At 43.1% G+C, this 24,257-nt stretch overlaps 1 protein-coding gene across 9 annotated transcripts in view; it reads right to left on the bottom strand.

The window, feature by feature from the left end:
* Positions 1–24,257, bottom strand: part of KDM2B (lysine demethylase 2B) — a 127,028-nt gene that overhangs the window by 78,454 nt on the left and 24,317 nt on the right. For 6 of the 9 annotated variants that reach the window (XM_075041319.1, XM_075041317.1, XM_075041321.1 and 3 more), the window contains 2 exons: positions 10,958–11,136; positions 7,917–8,023 (listed from right to left, as the gene is read on the bottom strand). In XM_075041319.1, coding sequence (XP_074897420.1) covers positions 7,917–8,023; positions 10,958–11,136 — 286 coding nt within the window. Of the gene's footprint in view, positions 1–1,672; positions 1,989–2,129; positions 2,180–3,003; positions 3,297–7,916; positions 8,024–10,957; positions 11,137–24,257 lie in introns of those variants that run through there. The other 3 variants (XM_075041323.1, XM_075041326.1, XM_075041324.1) reach the window with 3 other exon arrangements.

The following is a 24,257-nucleotide window of genomic DNA, read 5'->3' as shown; positions in this document are numbered from 1 at the left end:
GAATCGTTTTCAGTTTCTAAAAGGTCAGATGTAAAATACATCATGGCAACAAAAATTTTCTAAGACAGCGCTACCTACCAACAATTATCCATTCATATTAAGGTATTCTGAAAGAGCATAAATGGCCTAAGCATTAGGCAGTTTTATTTATTCCTCAGTAGTCAATAATTTAAACTCGAAGCTGTTGATCGGTTTGTGTTCAGAGAGGAAATAACAGGATTGAATGCTCTGTCAAATCAACGTGCTTAAAATTAGTTTTGCGAGAAAACACCAAGGCAAATACAACTGTGAACAGGCAACTCTTCCCCCCCCCCTTGTTTTTCCCCATTTTCCCTCTATTTTCTTGAAACTCCTCTAAACACAACAACTTCCATTCCAATAAAGGTGGTTTTAGTGAAAGAGCCACATATGGTGATTAATAAAAACCTACAAAGCATTTGGAAAAAAACCCAGTTTTTCTTCCCATCCACCAACGAGCCATGCCATTTAATTTCTGCTGTTAATTTTACAGGGCTGCTTTTGTCCAACCCCAACAGCTACCGAAAGGCTCAGGAGCCTGAAAAAGCAATCTTCCGCCATAGAGCAATCTCCCTTGTTGCCAGAGTCTGGCACAATGCCTTTGCATTGACCTCTACAGCTTCCTCTTCCAATGTACACCGCAGTCACATGGTCCCAGCACAGCTCCATGCCACAGCTAATCTTATACACCGCTCAGCTCCAACCTCAGCAAGCGGCTTCTCATCACTAACAGCTGCTAATTTGGGGAACGACTCAACTTTTCAGGTTTTTCCATGACCAAAATAAATAAATAAAGAGAGAGAGAGAAAAGCCATAACACAGCATCCATGTTGAAAGACATCTAGAAACTACATCCCACTACGTGCTCTGGTCGCAGCTCTCTTCCTTCAGAACCCCGGGCCAGAGCTGGTAAAGTGGGTTACAGGACCACAACCCCAAGTAGGGCACGGGGGGACAATCTGACCAGAGTTACACCTTGAAAAAACAGGCGACGCAAAAGATGCCCCAACTTTAATTTTTTTTTCACAACTGCTAGCACATCCAATCCCTGCATGCTCCAGTTTATCTCCCTGCACAGCCTCAGCTAGGGTTTTAAAACATGCAGCTGCTTGTAATCTGTTGTGGGGGAGCTTCCCTTCCCCACTGAAGAGTTTGTTTTATGCTCTCCACAAGCCTGAAATTGTTCAAGTTAACGTATTGTTATTTTGGAGGAAGGATTTGCCATGCAGGGGAAAGGGCAACTTTCCCCCCCAAAATCTAGGGACATTTGTTAGAGAAATGATGCGAAGAAATATGGAGTAACTTGCGAACTCACAGGGAAGAGCAAACAGAGAGATCCCCCCAAAAACAAGAGAGGGAGATGATACAAACGAAGCTAAACCACTAAGCAAACACAGAGAGCTGGGAACACAGAAACAACACAGAGACACCGCTCCATAAGCCAGCGCAGATACCACACTCCCAGGCAAACCCACAATGCACTCGCCACGCATAGCTACAAACCCGCAAGCAAACAGAGAAACAAAGACAGCGACGGACACGCCGGGATGCGAACGCGCACACACACACGGAGGCAGGGGAACGCAGAGGCGCAACGTTACATGCACATGGACTCGGGGGGAAGACGCGCGAGCACACGCAGAGGCAGCATTACCCTGAGCTTAGCTCCTTTTCTCTCGCAATAGGTACAGCACACCATACGGCTCTATTCCCTCTGGCATTGCAAGGGCTCCCCTGCCACTGAGCTCAGCCCATAAACCACTCCCAAACCCCAGCAGAGGCTTCTGTTTTTTGTTCGGGCCAATGAGAAAAGTATAGCTCACTCTTCCTTCCTCCCAGGAGCAGCGCCGGCTGGTTGAAATCCCTAAGCCTGAAACCGAATACCACAAACCCATGAACCAACTGCAAGTGCCAAAGCGGGGAAAAGGAGCAGGCCCCGCTCTCTGCGTTCGCTCCCTCCTCTCCCCCAGGCGGGAGAGGTGCTGCCAGGCGTCGGACGAGGGAGGCTGCGGCGGTCCCCGCCGGCACCCCGGGGTCCCCCCTCTCCCAGGCCTCGCCTCACAGCATCTGGAAGCGGGAGCTGGACGGACAGGGCAGGAAACAATAGCTACCTTCGGGCGACTCCGCACGCTAACGGCCTGACCCGCACCGAGCAACGCTCCCACACTGGGGCCCTGTAACCGAAAGCCACAAATTACGCCGCAAGACAAAAGAAACCATTGTCACCCGGGAGACACGGGGCCAACCCGCCCGGCCCGTCTGCCGCCCCACCCCCGCCGCCCCCCGCCGCGGGGCTCCCCGCCGGCAGCCAGCGGCCTCTCCTCCGCAGGGAAAAGGCCCGAGGGCTTCTCCGCGGGGAGGGCCCCTGCAGCACCCACCTCCGGCCGCCGGGGCCGGCTCTGCCCATCGAGGGGCCCTCCGGAGCCCAGGCCGGGGTGGGACGCACGCCCATGGCCCCGCCGGGGACCGGCCTCCGCCACCGGCCCCGCAGCCTCCCCGCAGGCACAAACGCACCCGGCCCCCTTCCCCTCCTCAGGAGCGGGGCGGCCCGGCTGTGGTAACCAGCGCTTCCAGGACAAAACCGTTCAGCGCTTCCAGCCTGAAGTAAAAGCAACCCACCACCTATCGAGACCGAACAGTAACTAATCATTACACAGCGTGCGCGTACCAGGCGCTTCTAAAGCACATGAAAGACCCGGCTCCTGCCCTGAGGGGGTTACGATCTGAGTCAGTCAGACAAAAACAACACCCGGGATAAGAGAAAGCCTATTTTCTGCGATGCGCCACAGATGTTGTGAAGCGACTGCAAACTACGCTCGCGGATCACGCTGGGGCTAAAGTGAGTGGCAACGCTTCCCTGGTCCCGCCCTTGCCCAGGTCCCACCCGAGGTGAAACGCCAAGCTTCGGTGTGCGCCGCCGGGTGGGCTCACGCCGGGGCCTGCTGCTGCCGCGAGCGGGGACCTCACAGGGAAAGCGTTATTTACCTTCCAGCCGTCAGATTTTTGGCATTAACAGCCCACATAGAGGATCAGCAGAACTGCACCCAGCTACCATCTCAGGCTGCCTGCAAACCTCGTTGCTGCGGCGTATGTTCAGCTGCTGCTGGGAAGGTTACCTTTGAACTTTAAAAATGAGGAGGCCTCTATTTTTTTAATTTTTTTTTTTGATTGGAAGCTTAAATTTCTGAGAAGGCACCCGCCACCACAAGGAAATGAACCAAGCTGCCAGTTCACAGCGAGTCGGGGCCGTCTGCCCCTGGAACAGCAGTTTGGTATCAGTGAGAACATGACTTGTTTCTCCATCCTTGTGACATGGCTGTTCATCTCCAGGCTCACCACAAACCATTTAAAATGCCGGCGCTTATTTCAGTTACACATGTGATGCTGCAAATCCTCCAAGCTCTACACAAAAGAGGATTTGAGACTAACGCACTGACTTAAAGACGTTAAATTTTATTTACTTTGCTAGCTTGGAAAGTTTTCATGAGAATTTGAGCTTATTGGTCTAATTTTCTTGTACTTAATTATATTTATAGACTGCTTTTGTATCAAAAGCAATTCACAAATGACATACGAAGTGCATATGAGTATCTCACATGCATAAAACAGTGCCAGGTTGCGTTGTGGGACCTGTGAGCTCCCTCAATTCAAAGGGCAATCTCTGTCTCCAGAGGCACATCCTCAGCTTCTAATTAGACCAGAGCTCAGCAGAGCATTTTAGCATCTGTTTAAATCCATCCCTACTTAGTAAAGGAATGAATAGAAAGGAATGGACGGCTGAATAACAGCCTAGGAGAGGGAAAATAGGGCTGACTACATGGTAACAGACCATCATCCTTCTGTGAACAGGTAGCTGTTTCATACAAGATACCCCATCCTTAACTGAAGGACGGCAGCAATATAAAGACCTATTATAGCAGCGTGTAGGTATTTTAAGTAATAGGAAGAATTTTGAAGGTAAAAAGTGTGTTGTAGTGACTGAGGCTTTCGTTTATCACTTGTTCCATAGCACAAACATTATCAAGTTCTTAGAAGTGCCTGTTGCTATTTCTATACCTGTCATGTCCTGGCACACTAGCTATTTCGCTGCCACTGCTTTGCAAATAATCTTGCAAGGCTACGAACACAAAACCTAATAAAGAGGATAATAATTTTAGCAGGGCTATCCGTTTTGATAAACAAGAAATCAAATTAGTACTTATTTTTGTTTGGTTTGGTTCAGGTTCAGCTGTATCCAGATTGCTTCTGTCCTGGTTGAATTTAAACAGAAAACTAAATCTGAGCTTGTTTTGAGCTACCTGAAAATGGTTATGGTGCACCATGACGAAAGGAAGCAGTTCTGAGTCCAGTTCAGCTCCCTTTTGTCAGTTTCCTACCCGTAGGATTTGTAGTACCACAGATATCTGAGGTGACATAACAAGCTTCTGTCCCTAAAAGCTGATGTTAGAACAGCACTGCCTTTTCCTCCTGCCCTGGCTCCTGGTTACACAGCACGCTGCCTGCTCTCAACCAGGCTCCCATGTTTGTGGGGCTCTTTGCAGGGATTTGCACCCAAGGATGTGAAAGAGGGGAGGCAGGAGCAGGCTTCCTCAGTAGCAATGAGCTGCTCGCTCTGCTCACCCGGTGTCTTGTGGCCCTGCACCTTGCGAGAAACGCAGAAGGGGTTTGTTGGTGATCCCACTGCTATGTTTTTTTCACACTTCTGCACTGCCCTTCAGTTGGCGCAAGCATTTATGCAGCCATGTGGTGCTTTGGATGGCCTGAAAACTAACCATTTTTTCTTCTTTATTCCCAAGTTGGTTTTCAGCCAGACCAGTCCCTAGTCCAGTTTACTCTGCAGCTGCACAACAGCATGTTCTAGCAATGAGGATGGGACAATGTGGGCATGGGACTGTTTTTTCAGGGGCAATGCCAACTTAGATCAGTTTGAAGTTTGTCACACTACAATCTAAGCTAGCCATCCCCTTATTTTCTCATGCTGTCTTACTGTTTAAGAGGTAGTACTTGGAAAGTTTTACGTATTTTTGACACAAACTGTTTCCCCACTTAATTCAGTCCTCTAAGGCTCCTATTAGGTATGTAGTCATTTACTTACAGACAGAAAAATAACCTCATTACCCAGAATTTTTAAAAAAAGTTAATGGTGCAAGTCCAAGTGAAAGCCAGGGCGGTCTCCAGTGCATGTAGTGCTCCTGGTAACTAAAGCAGCGCAGCAGATGGAGCGTTCTCTAACTTCACTCCCAGCACGGAACTTGACGTGCAGAAGCCAAGACAGACATTTGTGTCTGGTAATGCCATCTGTGTCTGCAAAACCGCAACGCTTTCGCTGGAGTGCTTTTTGTTTGTAGGGAACACGTTAATGGTGGGTATTGCATATTGCAAACTCTTAGTATTATGAGATGCTAAGAACAAGAATGAAATGAAACAATCCCATTTCTGAGCAACAGTCATTAATAAAGCATATGAATATTGATGATTCGCATAAAAGAATGGGCAGCATGAAACAAGTGACAGCACTGACATTTAGCTCCACAATTGAACACGATCTCTTTAATAAGGGCTTATACCCTCTGGGTACTCACAGCAGTAGCTGTGACTAGTATCTATACAGGAAAGGGTCAATCTGAATTTCCAAAGATGGAGAAAGCTAATCTCTTGAGGAGTTCATATTAAAACTGGACAAGTTCATGGAAAAGAAATCTCTTGAGAGTCACACACACAGAAACCACTTCCACCTCAGGACAGCCACTGCCTGAACTGCAGACAGTGGAAGTTCAGAAGATAATTTTAAGAAGTGGCATCATTTTATGTTTACTCTGTTCTTACACTCCTTCCAGGGCATCTATGACAGCACCCAACAGCAGACAGGTTACTGAGCACCACGGATCTTTGTCCTGATCCAGCACAACTTCTCTTGTGCTCTAGACTATCAATGTTTGCTATTGCTTTGTTGCTTCTTCAGACCGATGAGGGTTTTGTGCCAACAGTGCTGTAAATCATCTTTCTCTAGTCTTTATGCTAGATGATGCTCACTAGCAACATCCTCATCACTCCAGCTGCATCACCCTTGCCTTTAACTCTCATGCATGGTAACTCCTTTTCCCCACATCAAACTCTATTGTCACATTTCAAGCGCTTACAGTCTTTCACTGTTTAGCTTCCCTCTACCTATCACATCTACTAGTTTATCAAGCTGTCAACCTCCACCTTCACTTTGCCAGTGACAGCAACCTCAATGGCTCTGTGTCTGCTTCTCTATCAGGCATCTCCTTCCTTTCTACCAGGCCATCCCCCACACATGGGAATAGCTCCATGTCAAAATCTGTTGAATTGCTACTTCTCTAAAATCCCTCTTTGAAACCTACCATCTGGCATTTCATGATGCAAGTAGTGAACTGCAAGAATATACTCTGCTTTTTCTGCTAAATTCTGTTAGTCATGTTGCTACCTTATCCTTTAAACCATCTCTGCCTTACTTTGTTTACTTGCTACATTTTTTTCAGCATCTGGAGTGTGCCTGCTCTAGGAAAGGGATCATTTTCTTTACTTCTTACCTTGTACAATCCATGAATCCTGAAGCCCTGAATCATGACTCAGTTTCTTAGCTGTAGCAGATTATAAATAATGTTATTTATTAGACTAACTGCTTGAGAAGCAAGTTGCCTGAGTTCTATTTTCTGCTCTGCCACTGGCTTATTGTGTGACCTTGGGCAAGTCACTTAGGACATTTCCAAGTGCATATGTGAAATTTGGCACTCTTGTCTTTATCTAGTTGTCAAAACAAGCAGCTTACTCTTTTCAAAATGATAGAGTATCTTTAACTTCCATTGAAATCAATGGTGCTGAGCATATCATAGGACCAGGCTTCCCCATGATGCCTGCCACAGAGGCTCTTCTATTATGGAGACTTTTACCTTCCAAAATGTATATTTTTACAGAATGAGAGTAAATGCTGCATATAGCTTTCTGACTACACACTCCTTTGTATATGTTAGTACCAATCTATTTTAGACATTACAGTTTTGAAAGAGTTCTGAGCAATTTGCAAAACACTAGAGGTCAGTTCAACAGCAGAGCCTTGGATGCCGCCAGCATTAGGTCTGGCCAATACAAAATGCCTCTAAAACAGAGACAGCAGTGAAGGGCTTCCAGGATTATATGATGTTCATCAGCCATACAGGTCAATAGCTATTATAGCATTAACAGTAACCCCTATCTCAGTTGTACTAATTCCTATGAAACTTACAGTGCACATTTTCGGACCCCCAAAATAGTTCCTTCTTCCAATCATCATATAAAAATTTTCAAGGAAGACGTTCAAACAGAAGGAAAAGTGAGGTGAGGCTATGCTATCACAACTTGCCCAGAAACTAGAGCCAAGATAGGCAGAAGCAGGATAAAACTGCTCTTGTGTTCGGTCTCAAACCTGCCCTGAGTGCGTCCTCTGAAACACAAAACACAGCCTATATCGTCAGTCCAGTATTTGATCTTGCTGTTGAAAAAGTCAAAAGTAAACTGGCATGAAGGGCAGTGACAGAGTTTTTGTGGAGAAACACTCCTATTAAAGATGGACTTCAGATTCATTTCACAAAACATCTCTCAGCTAATAACTTTTCAGCCATTAGTAGTTTAGAACCTGGGAGGGATCTGAACCCAGCCTACAGAAGGACTTTGACTACACTGTGTGAACTGTATGACATATCTATATCCTGTGAAGTGATTTCTTTGGGTAGCACTTGTGGAGAAAGGTCAGTCTGCCATTTTCAAAACAGAGTTGCTCAAAACTAAAAAATGCACTTTTCAAAGAGATTTGATTAAGGATTCTATTCAGCAAACTGTAAAAGGAATTAATCAAAGAGGTCAAGAGTAGAGTTTTTTAAAGACTTAAACAAACTTACTTTTTCACTTTGGGGTATTTCATCTCTGAAAGAGCATTGGTAGCATCCGTCTGTCTCTCCTTCAAATGCTGCGGCCACATATTATCCACCCAGTCGACTAAGTCCACCTGAAAGCCCCACCAAAATCAACTGTTAATTACTGAACACATGGTAGGATATACTCCTGTTGACTAAAACTCTAACAGTGGCAGCAGCAGCAGATGCTCACAGACAGCAAGAACTTTGCTGTTCAGCAGAAGTCCTATGGACCCAACTTGTTAAGGTGCAGCACTTCATCACCACAACTCAGTCCTTTGCAACCCAGAGTAAGGAGAGTTTTGCAGTCAATTTAACTGGGTGCAAATTCTGTCCTGTAGGCACCTGTGAGCACTTTCTCTTGCAGCATCACCTGGCTGTCTGTATTCAAATGCATTTTTGTAGCCAACAGCCTAGAAATTGCATTTATGAACATTAAAATACAAACATCAAAGAGATTATACTATTCTGATACCTTACATTTCAAGGAATATTAACACCATTGTTCTGGCCAAATTCTGATTTGAGTAATTACTGTATTGCCTACTGTGCACTTTGTTCATTGTTCTACTTGGGTATAAAATTCACCAAAGTTCTTGTCCAAAAGCCAAACTTTCAGGAAGCATGGGCAGGAGAAAACAGCAAAAGCTGAGCAATTGGAAACATACTGCCAGCAAGGTGAGGGAGAGGTGCAAAATGAAGATTGTTCAGGGACATTGAAACACAGCTCCTGCGCTGTATGCCAGAGCACAAACCGCAATCTGTCCGCCACAGCCACAGCAAGAACAAGCCTGTGACTCATTCTTTGGTTTGTTTTATGATGGAGCCTGTGCTAGATATCCTTCACACTCCCCTCTGGTTATGCAAGTGGATCACATGTGCCAGGTTTCAAAACAGGGGAAAACACCAGTCAACTTGGGAAGTCCAACAAAGCAGGCTGTAGTGCTGCATTTGGCCACAGTGTGGCTGTACATCCTGACCCAGCTCAAAAAATCATGATGTGTGAATGAACCTCCATTTATGAGTCAATAAGGGCTGCAAGACCTATCCTAGGCATTGGTGACAAAGCTGTCCTCTGACTGCATGCAGCAAGAACAGAGAAGTCCAATTCAGTCATGGTTAGCACCCCACTTGGCCTCCTGACTGCTCAATCTTTTTAAAGGCCCAGCCAAGAATGTTACTGGTATGAGGCAACTCAACTGTTTGTATCCCCAGAGGACTTTCATAACAGGGCAATTAGCACATAAAATTCTTGCAGATTGGGGCTGATCCCTATCTATTTCTGCATCTGCATCAGGTACTGTTGATAACACACACAGTACTTTGAGAAGAGGCAAAAGGAGATAATGCAGCCAGTAGGAATAGGACCAATTCCATGAATATCACTGTTGTATGCGAAAATAAAATTGATGGTTACTGCCCTGATTCTGAAATAATTCCCACATCCTGACATTGCAACCCACAGTCTTTACACAACACAGAACATGAATCAAGTATTTCTGCCTTATGTGTGCTCAAAAGAGCTCTGCAGAATTCAAGGAAACCACTTATACGAATTCCACTAGTATCTGACTTTAGGTACTGGACTTCCTCTCAGCACCCATTTCCCCAGCACCCTCTTTTCTATTCCCAAGTACCTAATGGGAACGCAAATCTCTCTTTCAGCGAGATCTAAATATTCCTTGGTTTACAAACTATTGTACACTCAGGCCATATTAAACAGATATGAAGTATTAATTTACACTGGTAACGGGTATCTAATTGCATTTTTCAGTTCTGAGCACCCAGGAAATTTGCACAGATGTTTTTAAAGCTCACTGAGCATGATGTACTTGGGAAAACCAGGATCAGCTGAACACCAGAAACTCCCCAGAGAACTTCCAAACTGTCCGCTAGCATCTGAATGACAGCAAACACCTGCACAAACTTCTAAATATGTGCTTACTATTCAATTTGTGATATGTGCACAACAGAACACAAAAGCCTACCTAAGAATTACTTCTAGAAATCAGCAATTAGAGCTGCCATCTATTTTTGACCTGTTCAGACAGAAGTGTGGTGTTTATATTGTCCGCATAGTCAAGAAATGGCCCCAGTGAAAAAACTGCTTGTGTAACTAGAATAGCATTTAGAAATGAGGAGAAAAGTGTCTGAAAACAAAATATCATTGAGCTATAGTTTCACACCCAGCAGTACCTTCAGCATCCAGTGCCACGAGTAGATATGGAGGGAACAAGCAGCATACATGTTCTACTTTGAGAAGTCCCTTTGTTCCCTGATCAACCAGGACCGATGCCCAGACTCTCTGCTGAGTGTCCTGAGAAGACACTCTAGCATCTCCAATGCCATTTCCTCCATCACTGTGTATTAGTGAGTTGATGCTCTAACCCTTACCCACACATGGCTACGTTTTAGTGATAAATGAAATCATCTTTATTAGTAAGGTCATGGTTTCACTGCCAGTGACTCCATTGGGAAACAGTCATAAGAGCCCTCTATCTTTAAAAAATGTGTACAAATCTACCCCCTTCCTCTGACATTGCCAATTCTGACATAGCAGTGATTATGCTGATTTATTATTATTTATTTAATGATGTATAAATTTCTAAATTTAATACATGTGTTTTCAACTTTTTTGCATTGGAGCCCCCTGAACATTTTTTAGTTAATAGGAAGGTTCATATATAAGGAATTTAAGCTTCCTGATAATTTAAGCTTAAGGAGGAAAAACAATAGATAGGTATTTAATTTTGGATGGAATTTCCCCTAAATACCTTGAGAAGAACTGGGTATCTGTGCAAATTGCATGATTAAGAGCTGATCAGGTACCTAATTCCTGTAAATTAAGTTCCACTGTCAAGGAGACCAGCTTTCTACCTGGGTAAAAATGAGATCCTAACACCAAATAGACAGGAGTTACAGGTACTTCATATCATCTTGTTTAAACTCCATGTTTTGTTTCTTACAAAGCAACCGGTGACTGGGAAGAAGCTGAAAATAAACACCATCACCACAGGATCCCTTACCACATTGGGGCGTTTGACAATGTTCTCCAGCTTCGTGTGACTGAACTCCAGGCTGATGACATTGTAGAGTTTTTCACGCTGGGCCTCTGGTGTTTCATAGTATCTCACAAATTGAGACATGCTCATTTCAACACCTTTCTGTGTGTTCACATCCATCACATCCACTATCCGTCGGCTTCCTGCAAACACACAGAAACAGTCTCAAAACATCTTCCTTGGCTTTACTTATATATAAAATAATATACATACATATATATATTTATATATATATGTATAAATTCTCAATAACTGGCGGGAAACTGTTATTAGAGGACAAGAGACCAGCATCAGTCCCTCCACAGGTCCTGAGCAGCTAAAACAGCGAGCAGGAAACTAACTTGGAACTGGACTTTTTGCCCAGTATGACACTGAACAAGTCAGCTGGTATCTCTGCTTCACAGAGATGGAGAGAGTAGTTTCCTCCTTTACATGAATTGACATGAGCAGAAGTACATTAAAAACTATGAAGAAGCAATATAAGATGGTAGCAGGGAGCATGAATGACAAATAGCTCTGCAAATCATACTCTGCAATTTTCTAAACATCCATACACTTCTCAAGTTGCTTTTACTCATGTACAAAAATTATCCATAAAGAGCAAACTGCCTTGCATCACCGGATGCTATAAACTGCTGAACACCTTATACAGATTGCTGAGTATTCTCAATTCCAGTCATCATCAGTGGGGATGAAAGCACTAAATGCCATAGAAGAGTGAGCCCCCACTTTGGATCTCTCAACAAAAACTACAGGACATACTTTCAGCTTCTCAAGTGGCAGACATACAAGTCTCATTAGCACCAGAATGTTGAACAGCAGTTTTAGTCGAGCCTTCAGCTTTACACAGATTAATCCACAATCTTCTCTTCGGCCAACTGGAAGGTTTCACCTCTCCCAGCAATTTCATCATCCTAATTAGCAGTTCATTTGTGTGTGAGCAAACGGGAGCCCATGAGAGACATGCCTCATTTCCAGGAGAGAAGGATTCCAGCAAACAAACTCACACTGCTTCCAAAAAATTACTCCAAACCCATTTTCACTGCTGAAGATATAACTCGAAATAAATTGCATTAAAACAAAATGGAGGGCCGATATATGCCATCAGAGGGAATTATTAATAAATTACAGCACCTGGCCTATTGTGTGCTTGGGAGCAGTATTTCAGCAAGAATGATAGTTCGGATTGCATCACTCCATTAAAAACATCCTTAGCCACTGATAGCAATGACAGTGACAGATGTGATAATGATTCTGGAAAGGAACTCAAGACCATAAAGCTTTGTAATCAAAAAGAAAAATTTATACAGTGTAAATCCCGAATAGTCCTACTGGCCTGTCAGTCAAACTCTTCGCTACAAGGCCGGTGAACAGGATTTCACCCTTAGTCTGAGCTCGGGACTGTACATAGTGTTGCCACCTTGAGGCAGGATGGGGAGAAAGTTTAGTTACATGTGAAAAAGCACAAGAGTCCTTAAATTTGGTATTTACATGTTTGAAACAACATACATAAAATCTAGGTTTGGGTTGGGATTTTTTGTTGTTGTTTTTTTAACTGTTAACTTTACTATCTAGGGGGAATAGTCTTTTTTCAACTCAATAGGTTAGCAACTGCGGTGAAGTCCTGTTAAACAGCTCCTGAAAAAAAGCCAGCCTAATTTCTGGCCTCCAGTGCCTGGGGATTAAAGCAACAGCTACAGCCCACAGGGGTTAAGCACACAGATACCGAAAAATTATATTTGAAGGACTGCGTGGCAGAGTCTGGGATCTGCCATATTATAGTCTAGGTTTGATCTCAGCTTTGCTGGAAGCAACCTTGTACAGCCTCTCAATTATGCTTTCTGAAAGAAAAATCAGCAGTTACCTGATGAATTAAAAGTATGAGGCATAGTTCAATAGCAGGTTTGTTAAACGTACACTATTATCAATTACAGGCAGAAGAGCTAAGATTTGAATTAATAGTCTCTTGACTTCTAAATTAAAGAGTAATTTGAGAGGATGTTTTTCTCTTAAACCACAGTACTATCAAACAAGCCCATACATAATGTTTCCTGGAGTACTGCTCACAAAATCTGAGACGTATAATTACAGGTTAACAGCCTCGTGCTCGCTGCCCACTTCCTAGTGGTTCTGGCTTACTGCCAACTTTATCTCTTCTTTCCTGAAAAGATTCAGCTCTTTCTTCTATCTCCTGCCCCTAGGAGAAAGTTAAAAAATATCATCCAGAAGGAGAGACAGGTAAAGAACAAGGGAAAGAAGCACACAGAGGCTCCAAAAAGCAGTGGCAGGCTGAGAGATCTCATGTCAGGCTAGATTTCGAACATCTCCAACATGCCTTTTACTTGATGTACCATTTCTGTTAATGATTTCCTAGATACCCTCTTGCCACAGTCTCACCCTGTCCTGTAAAAAGGGACCCCACTCAATCAAGCGTGACGCAGCCCACCAAGTCCCAGCAGGATCTCAGTAACCCTGGCAGCCTCTTGTCCTCATACGGTCCATATTCCTTGCTTCAACTCATCACTCGCTGTGCATCGATTAACATATACCTGGATCCCTAGCTGGCAAAGAGTATCTCTTACTGCAGACATGGGAAGCTTCAGTACACTATGCATCACCTCATCCTTGGCTTCACAGGATTTTTTCCAATGTAACTCTTGACTGGAGAATGGCTGGACAGTGCGGGATTAGGAGGTGTTGTTTCCTCTCCAGCAGCAGATGTGACTCGGAGGCAAAGTGGTGATGCTAGGGTTCACTGGAGGAAATGTCTTCCTCCTCTACTGCTGCTTACTCACCAAGCACAAGTGAATCCCCAAAGGATCACAAAGACAGTAACTAAGAAACAAGCTAGCGCCATCTTCGACAAGAGGAACAGACAAAAGCAAGAAGGAGAGGGAAGAATCAGTTGCAGAGATGTAAGCTGGAAAATAAAATCAATCAGGAAGAGCTACTTAAGAACTATGCTTCATTTGAAACCTTAAAACAAAAAAAAAATCAAGTTACTCCAGCCCACATATTAGTAAAATCCACAGTAAAATTAAGGGGGAAATAGCATATGTAATATCTGTTCCCTTTATTTAGAGGCCTAGTGACCAAGATGCTGTAAAGGTTTTAACAGGTTAAATCCTACAACATTGCTATATGCTGCAATATCATTATTTTTTTACATAAAAATGAACACCTGGAGGAAAAATGACTTGTGCAGAGTCCTTGCCTCCCATTGCCCACCCTGTACAAGTTGGTTTGGTACAGAGATTTGTACCTCTCTCTTCTGAACTTCTTGGAAAAAAATACTTCGAAAGCAACAGAGAGGCAAATCTTGTTCTCCAGTCAGATAGAGAACTGCACTTCATGAATGCAAGTTACATAGGTACCTTCCCCACATCAGCAAGCACTTTCACAAGTCACAGCTTCACCAGTCCACCCCAGAGACTTCAGGAGTGACAGGCTCCAGCTCCGAAGTCATTCAGCAAAGCACTCATTGATCATCCCTGCAGAATTTGCACCCACGCTTTGCTTCACATATAGAATAGTGTAACAATTTGCCAGAGAGGAAAGAGAGAATGGGGAATTCTGGGACTATAATAATCTCCTCTGGGGTCCACCAGTTGCCATTTCCCATTTCTAAAAAGGTGAAGCACTGCCTTCCCCTGCCTTGACCTGAAACAGCTTCAGACTTGCATTATCCAGGCTACCAGACTCCAGTCTTCCAAATAGCCCATCCTTTCCCCTGACATGGATTTAGCATTGATATTAGGAGCAGTGGGAGCAAGAGGTGGTCCATAAGTTAAGCAAACATGAACCACACAGTAGAATATGGGAAATGCACAGGAGGTGTGAATCAGAGGTGAAAATTACACCAGTGTTTTCTAGGCTGTTGTCTCTTCCGCAGCGCACCACCGGCAGGAAAAGGTGCAACTCTCCCACCACAGAGGAAAGACAAAATGTCCTTTCTGTAAGAATGATTATCAAGCCTGTCCATTAAGAGGACAAAGCTACCTTGGGGAATTATTTTAACCCTTTGTGACTGAGTAAAGATCTGTGTCCAAGGTACAATACAGCGTCTACAGAAACCAACCTCAAATGCCAAGGAACAGATCTGCGGGTCCTTTCTAATCTTTATGCTTCTTACTGGGAAAAAAGTCCTTGGTTTCTAAAGCAGGATTTTTGGCAGAGCCTTAGGAAATCTGCTAGCTTCACTAGTGGGTTAATTGTACCTAAAGACTGAGGCTTTGACTTGCATCCCAGTTAATCCCTCTGGAGCTCCCGGAGCTGGAAAGCACGTATTCTTCTGCTACCCACAGGAGACTATTATGATATCCCATACTAACTGGGAGGGATGTGAATCAGAGCAGAAAGTCCTTGCTCAAGTGGAGCTATTCAAGACATTCCCTGCATTTCAGACCCAGGATAAGAACAATTTAAGAGACACGTACCAATACCATCGCTCCCAGATCCACCAGAGGGCACAGAAGAACAAAGGGAAATAAGAGTCCAGCTCAGACACTTGCACACATCTCTCCCGCACACCTCCTAGTTAGTTTTCTCACCCAGCATTTTCCCCAGCACAGCCTGGTCCACCATGAAACAAGTATCCCCAAGTCATCCAGCTCCCCCTTTGCAGTGCTCTCTGCCTTTCTTCTTTACACCCCCTCGCCCAGGTATCTGCCTGCCCCCCCCAGCTCCCCAGCACATGCCTTGCTGGCTGCAGAGCAGGACCCTTTTCAGTAGGGTTAAATTATTTCCTTCTTATGGAGATGTAAAGCTAGGAGTACCTGACATGTACCTTCCCCCTTCCTTCCCCCTCCTTCCCCTCTTCGGTGTCTGCAGCTTTATCATTTGGTATAAAACTGACAAATTGCAATAACCCACATTATTAGTTTTTTTCACGCAACAAAAGGTAAGGTATTTAGAGCATGTCCACAGGAAGAGCTTAAGCCAGCAAAGAGTCTTAACCCTTAATGCTATAGGACTAGACTAAAGAAAGAGGCTCCCGGCAGATAATGTGTTTTAGTGGCATTATATAGAATCAATTAGTATCCTTACATCTACCCAAAACATAAACTGTAATTTTCAGTGATTCTTTGAAACTTCAGCCAGTGAAAACCACACGTGAAAAAAAAATTCCATATACAAAGAAACATTGTACTTTTAATTTTTATATAGTATCCAAATGCACTAACCTATAATATAAGCATACTCCAGGTAGCTGAAAAGACAGAGCTAGCACACAAAGAACAATCACAGAAAGGAAAATAATACAAGTTCTAAGGAAAGTAGGAAGGGATGTAACTTTGTTGAAAAACTTATGTTTTCTTTATCTGTCAAATCTATTTTAAGACCATTGATTGTTTCCTATCTCAACATAAAACATATTTAATAGTATCAGATAAAATAAAGGAAAAATGTTATAAGAATTATATCATTTCATGTTAATAGCATTTTATAGTATTGTATTCTACACTATCAAGAGCATCTTTGCATATGAGGAATCCTACAGAAATTAAATTATTTCATTAAGTTAATCTGGCAATAGCAGGGTTCTTTATTTTCTGGAAGACAAGTACAAAGCAGCATTGATTGGATCAGTGCAATCTATTCTCATTTTATTTTTAGGAAAGCTACCCCTGATGCAGAAGGACACCCCAACAAGGAAAGGACAATTCAGGTTTTTATGGCCTTATTTACATTGTAAATTCCAAGCTATAGTTTCTTGTGATGTGCTCCACCAGTAATATCAATGGTGGAAAGAAGAGCGTAGCTGTGCCCGGCATCTGGCAACATGACAAAGCCGAGCCCGCAACCCAGCATCCAGCTCTGAGGGACGGAGCATGCCTCTCCATCAGGGAGACATTTTGGGAGATGGCTGAGATGATTCAAAAGCTCCCCGCTCCCCAAAGGTCTCACCTCCCCTGCCCTGGCTGTGCAGCCCTGACCTTCTCTCACTTTGACCCTGGCACTGCTCTGACTTTAGGGCAAGCAAATGGAGATTACTAAAATACCAGGAAAATATTTTTCTTTTTCTGCTGATAGTGTGAACTGGATCAGCTCACTGTGGGATTAGGCAGGCACCAAAGCTGGCCCAGGTGAAGGACCTCAGGATCAAGAGCCAGCATGGCACAAGCAGGGATGGAACAGCCACAACTGGGAGAGAAAGACTGCCTCTTTCCTTAGATTGCCCTTCTGCCCTCCTGAAATCTCATCATCAGCCCAAAATAAAAAACACTATGACCTTGATTTTCCTGATACTTGGCAATTCAGAAATGGAAGACGACCTTCAACTACCATTCATGTTACCAATTAACATGTGAATTATATCAGCAATCCTGCAGCTCTCCTTTAGTCCAAACCGGTATTCAAAGATGACCTGTCAAAGGGTTGGCAACACCACCACACATCTAGTGTCCACACTTCAATGAGGACATCTTAAGATTTATATAGCTGTGATTACATCAGACCTCCAGAACATGCTGACATTAATATATATTTTTAGGTAAAGGCATAACTACACTTGAAGGTCATTTTGGACTAAGGTAAATTATGACACTAAAGCATAACAACTACCATGAAATACTTAGGATTTTGGGTGCTACTCCTCCAGACAGCTCTCTTCTAGTTTGGATGAGCTAAAAAGCAGGGGATGCTTACTGCAGAAGAACAGGGTGACTAGGGGGAGTTATTCTAAAATAGCTGTTCTGGTTAATTTTCCCAAGTGGACAACTCATTTTTAAACCCACTTGTAGACAGAGGCTTTGAGATGACCGTGACCACATCAACACATCAGTTCAATTTCACTTTCATGTTTTGACATCATGGAAACACATTCTTCTGAGAGGCTGAATTTTTATTATAATGTTCATTCAAAGCGGATTTACTGCTGTTTATATCCAGACATGAACATGACTGTTTTTAGCAAAACTGCCCCAGTTTAACTAAGGTTTTTTTAAAGAGTTTGACCAAGTTAGGCAAAGGACAAACTTAAAGACAGCTCAAACAGGAAGCTCAGCTCTAAAAATAGAAATGGTTCTACTTCCAAAATGGCAAGTCAGCGGACATGCTAAACATAGGCAAGGGAGTGTTATAATATTTCATTTTTATTTCTAAGAGCCAAAAAAAAGCATAAAGAGGGAGCATCAAATACCTTCTTTTTATTTATTTTATTGCACAGAAGCCCTAATCGTGGATCAAGGCTCACTCACCAGGCACTATTCTGATGCAGAGCTCCCCACTGGAAACTCATGACAGAGGTAGAAGGCTACATCCATCATGTTTTAGCCCAGCATTGGTTACGGCTGAGAGCTAAATCAGCATTACAAAAAAAATAAAACCAGTACATATATATTCCTCCCCCTCTCTGCGAGGGAGGAAGACAGTGTGAGTTTTCTGCCAATTCAACTTTCTGAACCACCTCACTGCAAGAAAGAGCAAAGCCCATGCCAGCTCACAGGAAAGGGATAGGAGAGCAATGCCAAAAGTGGGGAGAGAAGGATGAGAATGAACAGGACACCAATTTAGACTGTCTTAACTGGTATGGCAAAAAAGCAAGTTGTTAGATGCAATAGATAGCACAGGGAATAGAGACACTACAGCAGGGCACATAGTAGGCAGCAACAGCAAAAACTAGAGGCCAGTTTAGATGACAAAAAGATGGTCTGGCACCAGAGCACAGTACTGGAATTAGAGGGACAAGTTTCTATTTCCAGACTATCAGGAACATTGGGTAAGTTTTAACCTCTCTCTGCCCTAGGTCCTGGTTTCATGATACAAACTGTTCACCAATACTCAAGAAACTGATGAGGCTTAAATAATTTTTTTAAGCGGGGTCAGCTCCCTGCCTGCTTCACAGCACAGTTCCACAAACATCAGGGTAAGGGATGTGCATCCAGCACCAGCGCCAGCAGCTGGTGTGGGAAATCATACAGTGACACCGAACCATAGCCCCAGCATCCCCTTCTGATATTACAGACTGGAGCTTTTCTCCTTAAACGATAAGCTGTTTAACAGGCACAAAACCAGTGTGTGTTAAATGAAGCAATGTCCTCTGAAAGTCTGCAATACACCACTTTAATATAGACAGATTTCCACTTCATACGTGCACTGCTCCACCTTAGTATCAGTGGATGCCAATGTCCCAAAGGGTTGTTTCAGAGCTGCTACAAACCGCTTCAATTTTCAACAAATTAGGTAGAGCCCTCAGACCATAGGAAAATCACTAATGTAACCTTCACTTGAAAAAAAATCCATTCAGAAACTCTGAAGTCTAGTTTCTAATTTTAATTCTGCCCAGGAGAGAACACAGTGCAGCTCCGCAACTTTGTAATTCTTCCTAGCCCTGAGCAAACAGGGAGCAGAGAGAGAAACAGTTCAGAAATCACATTACATACACTACTAACTGCTGGTGTCCCACAAAGAACTAACTGATCCCATGATAAACAAACAAAACGCACCTGTCAAGTCCTACTGGTCCTGCTTACAGTAAAGTATGTTGCTCTATCATTATTGGTTCTTGGTTGGTAAGAGTATCCTAATAGCACTTGCTCAAGTCTGGAAGGATTTATCTGTACTTCCTCACAAGCTACTATGTGATTAGGGAGTAAAATGAGTTCTGTACAGTACAGTAGCCTCATCAAAGAAAGAGGGATACAAAGAAAACAGGAGAGGTCGCTCAAGGGAAAAGAAAGAAAAAAACAAACACAAAAAGATGAGCCAGTAAGTCTTCAGTGCTGTACTTGGAAAAGAGAAACTTGCTAGATAGAATCGGAATAAATCACTTCAATAAAACAGTGGGGTTTTTTTCTTTTTTTTAAATTGTCCAGATGTTTCCTCTTTGTAGTTCTCACATTTAAAAAGAAACGCAATAGCTAGAAGTCTGGCCAGCTCACACCAACAGTACTTATAAACCCCTTTGTTGATAGACCATTGGTTTGACTCCATCCTAGTTAGAGGCACTTGGAAGTTCATTTTCAGTGGTAATATTTATTTGCCAATTTTAGTTGAGATCTGACTTAGCAGATTTCCCAATTACAGAGAAGCTTCAGAGCATGAAGAATGTTGGCAGTCCCAACAGCATGACTGTGAGGACATTTGGAACTTGATTTTAAAAACAAAGTGTTTTTAAAAAAATAGTGGGAGATTTTAAAACAAGTTTTGGCCACAAAACAATATGATGGAGGAACTGTTTGTTTTTACAAAGACTGGATCTCAAGCACATGTTGCTGTAATACTGCAAATAGCCTCATAACATCTGAGACAAATCACTGGCCTTGACATACACTGCTTTCTGATTTTCCATTTTTTCCCTTGAAAAAGTTTATAGCCAGGTACATAACTCAGCTCCCTTAAAGCACACATTTTGGTTTTGTATCCTCAGATCAATGGGAATAGCACTGACATGCAATTATTTTACAGTCACTTGTGAGGAACATCCAAGCTCATCCTCATCCTGCAAGGAGCCATCCTTATCTCCTGTCTTCAAAGCGTTCTTCGGATCCCCCTGCTCCTCTCAGCCATTGGAGAGATGTACTGTCTCTTGTGGATCTGAGTCCCTTGATGAATTTAGGGTGTAACTTGCAGGATCCAGAGACTGAGGTACCCTCAATCTGAATCCTCACAAGCTGAAGAACATGTTTGCAAGTTGTTTTTTTAAAAAACTACACAGACATTGGCCTTCCAAGCCACAAGAACAATGAGGATGCTTTCATTAACTCAGCTTTGGTTAATACTCCAACAGTCCCACTTACATGAAAAGGAAAAAAGCAGAACCCAGAGAGCAAGCCAGGCGCAGATCACACCATGGGGCACAAAAGAAACCCTGAGCAACAAGAGAAGAAATCTTACAATGAATGGAAATATTTCATACAAGTACCTCCCCTCCCATGGGATCAGTGTTCACTCCTCTCCCCTAGAAGAGCCTGGTCTACTGCATTTTGAAAAAATGCATTATTTGGGCACTAGGAACAGAGCAAAGACCTCACTGCTTCCTCCTTATCCCTTCACACAAGACTTCTGGAGATACAGCAGCTAATGACTCCTGACACAGCTCTTCTGCTCTTCCAAACGTGGCACTCGCATTCACAGGACAAATCCCCACACAGGGGAAGAAGCATACATCTTAATCAAGACTTAGATGCAAGTCTGAGGGCAGACTTTTGCACTTCCTTTGAACAGCCTGTTTAATTTTGGGAAGCACTCCTTACAACAAAGTTTCTCTAATGAGCCTCCCTCCTAACTCCTCCTGGTCTCCAATTTCACAACTTCCTTGAAACAAATGGAGCGTTGCTCTATAGAAAAAGCAACACTAGGTCCCTATTCAGCAGAAATGATGGAAAGTTTTCTGAACTGCAGTGTGTGGCTGCTTTGTCCTTCTTTTGTATCTGCACAGCTAATTTTCTTTCACAGGATGGAGAACTGTACATTAAGACAAAATTTCCCCTACTTGCCCACAGACCACACTACAAGCCTCTAGACTTGCTTTGTAGTTTGATGTGAATTCAACCATGATACAATTTTCAGAGCTGATCAATTTGAGAGAGGGAGCAAACACGCAGGAGGAATGAGCCAAAAAAAATCACTAGGAAGCAGTTACTCAGAGACAGTTACCTGGTTTGCTTTCAGCTTTTTTGAGTAGCCAACTAAAAGCTGAACACATTTGCACAGCCAGCTCGGGAACCATTGTGCTAACACACCACAAGAAACGTATGCTAATATAAAAGAAATGGTTTACATGGGCTCTGCTCTCCCTCCCACCTTTACCCACCTGATCTGCATCACCACCACCAAAATTTTCTCTTCTGTGGAGACACCACTTATGATTCTTGATTCAGTACTGAATGAAATTTATACATATGTATATGTATACTTCTATAAATGGGTGTACAGTTTTTAGTAGATATTAAAAAGCATATTTTATAAACCCAGAATAATCATTACCTACAATGCCTGCATCTCTTTCCATTCCCCTTTCATTATCACCTACTTCCAGAAGTATAGATTAGGGGGATTCTTGTCTTCCTGTGAAGTACCTGACGTATATATTCTAATTTTAGCTGGAGTTCCTGGGGACTACAGCAGTATATGTATTTAACAAAACAAAAATGGCTAGATGAAAGATAGAGAGCCTCGCACAGCTGATGGCTGCTATGTACACTTGACGGGCAGTAATCCTTTCCGTCCTAACTGAATTTAAATTATTTAAATCAGCCTGCTTACATTAACTAGTAAGGGAATTTTTTCCACTCCATCGCCGTCTCCTGCACAGAAGAGGCCATGGCTCACCACATTCAGTATCATTTAGAGTTTACAGGAAAACTAGCAACTGAGACTCCCCAAATTCTGTCTTCAGCACCGCACTGAACAGGGACCTGAGCAGATCACTTCACCTTTCAGCCCAGTTTCCACCTGGGAAAAGAAGGCCACACTATTTACTGTGCACCATTACACTGTGGAATAGCAGTTACTCCTACAATGGGCAAAATGTTGTGATGCCAAACTTCAGAAAACTTGCTTAACTCTCTCCCCTGTGAAAAAAAAACTTCACAGCCAGTGAAATACTCCTCTGCAGCCCTAATTTCTTCCACTGATGTTAAAGAAAGCTCAGTTGCTCACTTCAGTGCGGTACGATGAAGTCCTTAACATCTTATCCACTTAGTCAATAAACCATGAGCAGATGCATGATGGCACACAGCATCTCCTCCAGAACTGATACTTGTCAGCAGCACAAGGGAAGGCTGACCTGCACTTGCAGGGCCAAACCCCCCTATTTATAGAGCTTTTCCCTTGCAAACGTCTGGGATTTAACGATGTAATTTATTCTTTTATCTTTGTCCACTGACACCATGATTATAAACTCATAGTTGAGGCAGAGACCTTCATACATATTTCTTTAAACACTCAATTTGCAACAGAAATTTTTGGCTCAGCTCCTGTTCTTTTGGTGTTTCTAACGAGAAGGCAAAACCCAGCAATAATCAGGTATCTCTTCAGCTACTCCCACCAAAGAAAGCAACAGAATATATAGAGCCTTGGTTTTCCTTTTACCCTTTGCCTTGGAGATCAAAGCCTCCTGCCAGGTCCTCAAAGATTTGGCAGAATCACAGAAATCAAATACTGAAATATCTATTAGGTCCCATCTTGTGCATCATCTCTTTGGGCCAGATGAGGATTGCTCTCTGCAACAGTTTTCAAAGCTTTGTCATGTTTCCTTTTTACTGCCATACCTTAATGCACAAATTTTATCACAATTAAAAACTTTCAACTGCTGCTTTCAACTTTACTTGGGTTCTTTATACAAGACAAAAACACCAAAGCCTTTCAACACAGTTTGTGAACACAGCAACTAAATTAAGGGAACCAAACATTTTCTATCTATCTAAGCATTATGGCCCAGTCCAGTCTACAGCATCAGATTTCAATAGCAAAATACATGGCTGATGATGCATTGTTCTCTGCTCCTACACTTATTTTTTTAATTCTATAAATAAACCCTTAGTGAGTTAGTTAAATAAAATCTATCAGTGAGTTGATGTCAGTTGTTAGACCACCCCATGAATAGTGTAAATCCTGTACTTGCACTGTTCCCACTGATACAATGCCCGGCCGGGTATGGTGAATTCCATACAACAATGCTGCTGATCCTGCAGAAGTGACCGCGTGGTCACAACTTTAACCTCTTCAGCCCAGGGATCACAATAACTGAAAGTCTCTTTTCTTTCTGACAATCCTCAGCATGTTTTGAAATTGCCCCTTTTAGCACTAGCTGGGATTGCAAGCTCAACTTTGGGGGTGTATAATACATACCCTGGCACAGAAAGCTACACCAGCCCATAGAGAGAGGAGGCGATGCACATTACAGACCTAGCAGCACCACTTAGGTTTATTTAGTGGTTTATTTAGTTTATATAGGTATGAGTGTAAAAGCTGGGATTCGATGGCAATAGACCACCAGCCTGTGGCAAGCAAACTGAAGACAGTTCAGCTAAAAATTCAAAATAAAAGCAAATATATCCAGACTAGCCATTACTATTTAGATAGAGACACCACGCTTGTGCAGGGACTCCACAACTACCCAGGGAGCTCCGGGGCAGACTGTGACAACCCAGGAAGACAAAGGCAGTGCAGACATCAATTACAAGTCAAAGGGCGAGACACTGCAGATGCCACAGAAAAGCAGATACTCTTTTAAATTCAATCAGTGCTGACCCAAGCAAACCACCAAAAAAAAAAAAACCTAATCAAAGAAAGGAGCTCAGACTGATAGACTGATGCA

The sequence above is a fragment of the Buteo buteo genome, chromosome 11, assembly GCF_964188355.1.
Source record: "Buteo buteo chromosome 11, bButBut1.hap1.1, whole genome shotgun sequence".
NCBI classification, from domain to species: Eukaryota; Metazoa; Chordata; class Aves; order Accipitriformes; family Accipitridae; genus Buteo; species Buteo buteo.
The sequence above is the reverse complement of the archived record's forward strand: the minus strand, read 5'-3'. Positions and strand labels throughout refer to the sequence as shown.